Source organism: Wolffia australiana, chromosome 14 (genome assembly GCF_029677425.1).
Source record: "Wolffia australiana isolate 7733 chromosome 14, ASM2967742v1".
Taxonomy (NCBI): Eukaryota; Viridiplantae; Streptophyta; class Magnoliopsida; order Alismatales; family Araceae; genus Wolffia; species Wolffia australiana.
Genome location: NC_135848.1, coordinates 477,094 through 485,000, shown reverse-complemented (window position 1 = coordinate 485,000; position 7,907 = coordinate 477,094). Strand labels below are relative to the sequence as shown.

Below are 7,907 nucleotides of genomic sequence, written 5' to 3'. Positions count from 1 at the left end.
GAGGCACCACACTACATCCACTCTAACACCCCACCCAGAAAGAAACTAAAACTATGTACCCCTTTGGGATGGGGTTACCCAGATAAGGCTACTTAAAAAAATAAATGAATTCAACTATTGTCATTTTCTGAAAATCATATACAAAGTATGTGATTAAATGAGGAGCGGTGACCTGAACACAAGCGGTGAAGTTACCGCCGACCCACATCGGGTTGAGAGGAGAGAACTGAGAAAGAGGGGAGCGCTCACCCTAAAACCTTTCAAAACCTGATGCTTTCTTGGACCGCCGCCGCCCCTTCTCTTGGGAGAAGAAGACCGCGCTCAAATCCCGCTATCTGGGTCTCGATTGCCTGTTCATCTCCAATCTCGTGTCATTGGCTTCTTCTCGAATCCGCCCCCCACCAGCCGTAGCTCGGTCTTGTGGGGGGAGGCCGCAGATCTTTGCCGGGCCTTCTTTTTTCCCCCCGTTTGATCATCCTGGACAAGTGGGTACTCGTTTTCTTCCCTCGATTCTACTGCCCATCTGAGGGAAATGGAGAAATTTTGGGTTTTTCGAAACAATTCGATGGAGTGGAAGCCCTCCGCTGTTGTGGCGCTTGCCACGAGCTCTGATGGGTCGCGCGTTGCGGCCGCTAGGGAAGATGGGTCGTTGGAGATTTGGCTTGTCTCTCCTGGTTCTGTGGGTTGGCATTGTCAGTTGGTGCGGCTCTTGCTTCAATTGTTGCTTGTGTTTGATTTGATTTCTGCTCGTCTTGACGAGAATGTTGATTTTGCTGTTGTTGTTTGTGGGTTTTAGACTATCCAAGGCGACCCCAAGTCTAGAGTGTCTTCGCTGCTTTGGTTTCGTCGTAGCCTGCGAAGCTCGGTTCCTGATCGTCTTATTTCTTCTAGTCTCGATGGCTCGGTGTCTGAGTGGGACATCTTCTCCTTGCAGCAAAAGGTTTGGTGTATTATCTTGTTCTTAATTGATACACGAATCGTGCGTACATTTTTATCCTTCCTCGGGACAGTCGTAGGAGAAATATGGTTCCCTGGAATTTCCTGGAAGCTTACTGGCCAAGAAACCCCTCTCTTTCTGTTTAAATCCATCAGGATTCGACCAACCAACTTCCCATCTAGATTCCAAAATCTAATGGTTTTTAAGCGTTACTGTTTGTGGGGTTTTATTGGAATGCTTACTAATGCCGTCTTTAGATAAAATCCGCTCTTTCTGAACAGTATCTGAAGTTCACAACATTTACTTCGTTCAATTAGTTAGTGATGATCATTGTTGCCTAGATTTCTGGGAAAAATAATCGTGAAATGATAAAAATCCAAAATCAAGATTATAAAGTGATCTTCATGTTATGGCTAGATAGATATTTTCTGGTAATATGGAGTTGATGACTAAAGCTAATGGAGTTGCTGAATATCTCAACTCTCTGTTTGAGCATCTCTAAATTACTATTTTGCCCGCAGGTGATCTTGGATTATATCGGTGCATCGATTTGGCAGATGGCCCTTGCGCCTTCTCCCTGCTTAACACAGCCTCCAAAAACAAATATCCGTTCAATAACGAACGGAACTGCCAGTATATTCTCTGACAGTAGCTCCGAATCCAGCGATAGCGACGAGGAATCTTACGAATCCCACGGGCAGATTAATCAAAATGAGGACAGGCGATTAGCTTTTGCCTGTGACGATGGTTGTATACGCTTGTTTCTTGCTTCTGAGTCTGATGACTTGACTTACAACCGAACATTTCCAAGAGTCGGTGGTAAGTCAGTTCATATGTCCTTTTTCCGTTTCTGTTTTTCTTACGGGATACTGTATGAAGCTACGAGTTATTTTCATAATTTCAGGACGCATGTTGAGTGTGACATGGAGCCTTGATGGGAAGTCGCTGTTCTCTGGAAGTAGTGATGGGTGAAGTATCTTACCTTTTAAACATATTTCCTTTGTCGTCATCGTCTTTTCCATTGAAATATATGTATGGGCTCCTCTTGCAGTTTTATCAGATGCTGGGATGCTTCGCAAGCCCATGAAGTCTATAGGATCACCGTTGGCGGCTCAGGCTTGGGGAAAGAACTCTGCGTTTGGTCATTACTATTCCTTAGGCAAGTCTCCTTTTGATTTATCTCCATTCACTTGGGACTTTTTTCCCCCAAAAAAATTTAAAAATAATTCTTCCCTTTTAAAATTCTTTTGTGATAGCTGTGGGACCCTGGTCAGTGGAGATAGTTCTGGCAGTGTTCAATTCTGGGACAGCAAATTGGGAACTTTCTTACAGGCCCACTCTCACCACAAGGGTGATGTCAACGCCCTAGAAGCTTCTCCAAGCCAGAATAGAGTCTTTTCTGCCGGCTCAGATGGACAGGTACTCAAACTACATAACATAATCTGTTCCTCATACTCCTAAATTCAGATAACGTTAAGTAAAACCTCTTTAAGTTTTGCTTCTGATTAAATGTTTTGCATCATTGTGTTTTCATCTCCTGTTCATTTACTTATTCTTATTTTACCAAACTTAGTGAATACTACCATCTTCTTTCAGGTCATCATGTACAAGCTATTCACGGAGACATCAGCTTCTTCCAAGGACGATTCTTCATCCGCAGAGACGATGACCAAGTGGGTCTATGCCCGATACGTCCGGGTCCACACCCACGACATCAGGGCATTGACCGTGGCATCGCCAATCTGCTCTGAAGGCACGTCATCAACATATCCACCATTTTTCTGTATTTCTCCCTTTCAATCAAAGTTTAACTCTTGATAATTACAGAAACCCTGCCGGAGAAGAAGGCCAAGATCCGTCGTAAAAGGAAGCCCATTGAGTTTAGCTACTCAAAATGGGCCCATGCTGGAGTTCCCATGCTGATCTCGGCTGGCGATGACACCAAGCTCTTTGCCTACTCCATCAGAGAATTCTCCAAATTCTCGCCCCATGACATCTGCCCGACACCCCAGCAGCCGCCTATCAAGCTGGCTCTTGATTCTGCCATGGACAGAGCTCCTATTGTCCTTGCGCAGTACCCCACATGGCTCGACATTTCTCTTGTTCAGCTCCATGGCGGGGGCAGCAGTGCTGGCATCACCGGCAAGGACTTTGGGAAGATTGCTGGGACTGTGCCGCTTGCCCGGATCAAGAGCAAGGGGTCCCAGCGGATCATTTCCAGTGGGCTCTCCTACTCTGGTTCTTTGTTTGCTTACTCAGATCTCACCAAGCCCAGCTTATTCGAGCTGAGGAGGAACAAGCCTGGCAACAGCGGATGCTCTGTCGCGAAGAGGAAGCTTCCGCCAGGCCTGCCCTCCGCGCACTTCATCATCTTCACTGTCGATTCATCTCGATTGATCCTCGCCGGCCATGACAGAAAGATATATGTAAGTCTTCGGCCCCCATCTCTTGGTACTTGGAATTCGTCCAGAGTTGACCGTTGTTCTCTTCCTTGGGTATGGCAGATGATTCACACAGAGAAGCTGGAGGTGATGCATGTCTTTGTGCCACGGCATGCAGCTGACGAAGCAGGCAAGCACCGAGGGCAGGAGCCGCCAGTGACAAGGTTGCTGGCCAGCGATGACGGACAGTGGCTGGCGGCAGTCAACTGCTTTGGAGACATCTACGTCTTCAATCTTGAGATCAACAAGTAATTCGTCAAGTGAACTCATACAGAAGATAGGGTTTTGAATCAAGGATGATGATGACAATTGGACAATGAGTATGACGATGATGGCAACTGGACGATGAATCATCATCATTGATGCTCATCTTTGTTGTCCATCAGTCAATGACACATCATCTTCCCCGTGTAGCCGCGGATGATGATCTCTTCATCATCATTTGTCCTAGTCACCCATGGATGATGATTATGAAGTTTAGTTGCCTAGTCATCTTCTGCTAACCCTGACTGAAAGCCGACATAATTCTCATTGTTATGGTGGTTTTGATTGCATTATAGGCAGCACTGGTTTGTGCCGAGACTGGATGGCGCATCGGTGACGGCGGGTGGGTTCTCTCCGGGGAACTCGAACGTGCTTGTGGTGACGACGTCATCAAACCGCGTCTTTGCCCTTGACGTGGAGGCAAGGCAGCTGGGGCAATGGTCCAAGTACCACTCCCACGCCCTGCCCAGGAGATTCCAAGAATTTCCTGGCGAGGTCAACGGGCTCTCCTTCACCCCTTCTCTCTCTTCCACCTCTGTCATCATCTACAGTTCCAGGTACTCTCTCTCTTCTCTCTACTTATATTTTGATATTTCACTGGCCCTGTATAAGGTTCTTAATGTTGGGTCTGCTGGGCAGGGCAATGTGCGTGGTTGACTTTGGAATGCCGGTGGGGGTTGACCGGGGGAATGGGCCTGGCCCAAAGAGGAAAGTGGGAGAGGGGGCTGTTGACTTTGAGGCGAGGAACTTCGTGCTATCACCGTTCAAGCACCCGGTGCTCTTCGTCGGCCATCTCTCCGAGCACTCGCTCTTCGTTGTGGAGAAGTCTTGGATGGACGTGGCCAAGACCTTCGATCCCCCCGTCCACAGGCACATTTTCGGAACGTGAAGAAATTCATGATGATGATGATGATGATGAGAGTATCTTCTAGTTTTCTTTCTGATTTTAGTGGTGGGCAGTCTGAGGGAGTTGCCTAGAAATTTTGTAAATTTTTTTTCCCACCGACTAATGGGGGAAGAAGAAGACTAAGAAAATGAAAATGATGATGATGAAACAATGAAGGTAGGCAGGTAGTATTTTTTTATTTATTTTCTCAACAATGGCCAATCAAGATGGAGTTTTTGATGTGCAAGTGGCAGTAAGTCAGCAGCCCTCGGCATCCCGCCAACGGAGGTAGACAAGGCCGGCCTTGTAATGGGTGAAGGCACCAGCGACGACAAGGACATGGAAGAGCTGGTGGCTGTGTCCAGCAACATCAAACCAACCTGGCCGCCACCTCTCCGGCACCCGAGTGGCGTACAACAGCGCCCCGAGTCCATACAGCAAGCCCATCAATACCTCATAAGCTGCTGTGTGCAGCGCCTCCGGGCGGTTGTGGAAGATGGCAAGCTTGTGCAGGACAGGCACCACACCGGAGACCCCCATGGCAAAGAAGAGCCCTGCCCTCAGAGGCCTGAACTTGGGGCTCTCGAAGACGGGTAGAAGGGAGGCAACTACAGTGGTGGCGCCAAGCACTGTGATGGCGCTGAGGTAGAGCACACAGAAGCCGGGATTGCAGAGGAAAGAGTAGTATACTGGCGGGTAGAAGGAGGCAGCGATGAGGGCAGCGATGCCGGCATAGTCTAGCCTCAACATGATGTAAGCCAGCCGCCGGGAATGGCAGAAGAGGAGGTGGCATGCACTGCTCGCCAGCAGGCAGAACATGGCCCCTCCCAAGAACACGAAGAATGGCCATCTTGATGTCGGTTCCCCTCCCCACACCTTCATTCCCACCAATTTCTCCTGCACAATATTCAAATTGCAGATTCAGATGTTAAGATTCTCTTGATCACCTGCCACTGTTAAAAGTTATAGCTGATCACAAGGTCACCACTGTTTCTCTTAACCTTTTCTGGACAGGAAGTTTGTTGATGAAGAAACTAAGAAGCATACAATAATGGATCAATGAATTCAACAAGATCCGTTCTGATCGGACCAGGAACATACAAGCGTGCTCACACGCGCATGTATGGAGGCAAGTGCAAAGCACACGTGTGCATGACGCGATATCTATATACCAAACGCAAGCACATGCGCTTCAACATTTCCCCTAAACAACAGCCACAATGGCTCAGAATGTTGTGCCTAAGATTTAAACCCACAAAGGCGAGGAGAGCAGAGGATAAAAACGTATCTTCACCTGAATAACTGGAAAAGCGGTTATGTTATTGTATTACTTGAATAACTCAACTTATTCATGAGGGAGTCTAGTCTTGTATTACTCCTCAAGGAAGAGGAGAGCAGAGTAGAATCTAAAGGGTAGTTTTTTACACAGCGGGTTCATTGGTAGTTTCACTCGGATATCAAGTCACTAACATCAGATTCATGTCACAAAGTCAAAATTCAGATGAACATGAAGATGAAGATGCGCAGAGAAACTTTATATTAGAGTAAGGGTTACCTTGAAGGAGATGTGAGTGGTGTTGCTGTGGGAAGATCCATAGAGAAGGTCAAGGAGATGGCGGCCCGACGAGGAGAGGGCGTCCATGGAGGGGAAAGCAGTCTTGAGCTCGTCGCGGAAGCTATGGAGGTCTGGAATGTGGGGCAGAGAAGCAAGGTAGTTCAAGAGCTCTAGCTGCATCTTGTGAAGATCAGGCAGCTCAACCACACTGGGGATCTTCATTGCTGTGTACACCGTCAACGCAAGGAAGATGAAGAAACCAATCAAGTGCCTGGATTGTTTCAGATTCTACAGTCAGAGCCATGACATAAACGATCAAATTTTTACACAAGTTAGTTACCAATTGTCAGAATCCATAGGTACTCAAATCGTTTCTTTGGATAAATTCCAACCCTTGTATTAGATAATCATGATACTGCCCAAAAGACTAAAGTTCTTGATAAATGACGTTTTTTTTACTGTTTTGTCCACTAAAATATCAAAGGGGATGATCTCAGAAGTTGGAATCCGTAGGCATTCAAATCATTCATTTGAATAAATTGAAACCTTTCTCATTAGATGATCAAGATACAACCGAAAATCTTGATAAACGGGAAAACAAAATTACCACTTTTGTTCAAATAGATGACTAAGAAGACGATACACGCGTTCCATACCAGAAAATTATTGCAGAAAATCCTTTGATGACACGGAATCCAAGTTATTAATTATAGCCCGCGGTCGAGACAATCGGCTGAGTCCTGTGAAACCATTTCTGATAACCTCGTTTATATCTTCCTTTTACAAAAACAACTCGACTTCAATTCTTGAATATCATATTTCACTTCTGGCTCTATTGCAACATGACCCAGAAAAAAAATCAAAATTTCAGGCGCCCGATCGTTGATATTCGAGATGGAGGGGTGCGATCCAAGAAAACAGGCGATCAAATCAGAGAAAACTGGAGAAAACAGAAAAAAATGAAATGATCGTACGTCCAGACGTTGAGAGTTTCGTTGTGGATGGTGAAGATGCTGAGAAGAATGTGTTTGAGAGGCCACTCAGAGCGGTAGTAGCCAAGAATATACTCGTTGTCCTTGAGATATGCCGGCAAGGAGTGATATTCCACGAGCTGGTACTTGACCTTCTTCCACATCTGCTCTCCGCTATTGATATTCTCCTCTTCATCAACGACGCAGAGATCGCCACCCACCTGCGAATTGCTCATCTCCGTCGACATGCGAAGAAACCGATCTCTTCTCCACCTAAATCCGACCAGGGGGCGGGAGATACACGTATATATAGACTAGAAGAAAAAAACTAGATAGAGAGATAGATAGATAGAGATGGATAGATGTAAGCAGCAAGATAGATGTGAATACATTAGATACATTAAATAGAGATAGATAGAGATAGAGATGGATGATATATATAGTAAGATAGAGATCAATGCATATAGGTAGATAGATAGAGAGATCATGTAAGATATGTAGGGAATTTTTAATGTATGTCTTTGATGTATATATTTATATAAAGCGTATTGAGAGTAGGGATAGATGTATAGTGATGGATGGGTAGATATAGGTAGCTACATATTGATGAATACATGTTTATAGATTTCTAGACCAAGTCGGATAAATATATATATTTCTATTTTTCTATATATATGATATGTACAGAGAGAGAATTTGGAGGGAGAACGGGGGAGAAAGAGATAGGGAAAGAGTGTGTGGGAGAGAGAAAGAGAGAGAGAGAGAGAGAGAGAGAGAGAGAGAGAGATAGAAAGTGGAGAGAGAAAGAGAGTAAGATGAAGAGAGATATAGATAAAGAGTGGGGGGAAGAGAG

At 45.7% G+C, this 7,907-nt stretch overlaps 2 protein-coding genes across 2 annotated transcripts; one reads left to right on the top strand and one right to left on the bottom strand.

Annotated features, from left to right (window-relative positions):
• Positions 1 to 242: 242 nt before the first annotated feature.
• Positions 243 to 4,743, top strand: LOC144711643 (WD repeat-containing protein PCN-like). The gene is made up of 11 exons (XM_078585636.1): positions 243 to 700; positions 797 to 940; positions 1,459 to 1,756; positions 1,842 to 1,905; positions 1,989 to 2,096; positions 2,194 to 2,356; positions 2,534 to 2,690; positions 2,765 to 3,363; positions 3,442 to 3,626; positions 3,939 to 4,199; positions 4,282 to 4,743. Exons 1-11 carry the CDS (start codon positions 533 to 535, stop codon positions 4,529 to 4,531), a joined length of 2,397 nt encoding a protein of 798 aa, XP_078441762.1. The 5' UTR covers positions 243 to 532; the 3' UTR covers positions 4,532 to 4,743.
• Positions 4,690 to 7,348, bottom strand: LOC144711644 (heptahelical transmembrane protein 4-like). Its single transcript, XM_078585638.1, has 3 exons — positions 7,058 to 7,348; positions 6,084 to 6,354; positions 4,690 to 5,425 (listed from the first exon to the last, which is right to left on the bottom strand). The coding sequence occupies exons 1-3, from the start codon at positions 7,300 to 7,302 to the stop codon at positions 4,787 to 4,789; spliced, it is 1,155 nt and encodes a 384-aa protein (XP_078441764.1). The 5' UTR covers positions 7,303 to 7,348; the 3' UTR covers positions 4,690 to 4,786.
• Between the last annotated feature and the right edge of the window lie 559 nt (positions 7,349 to 7,907).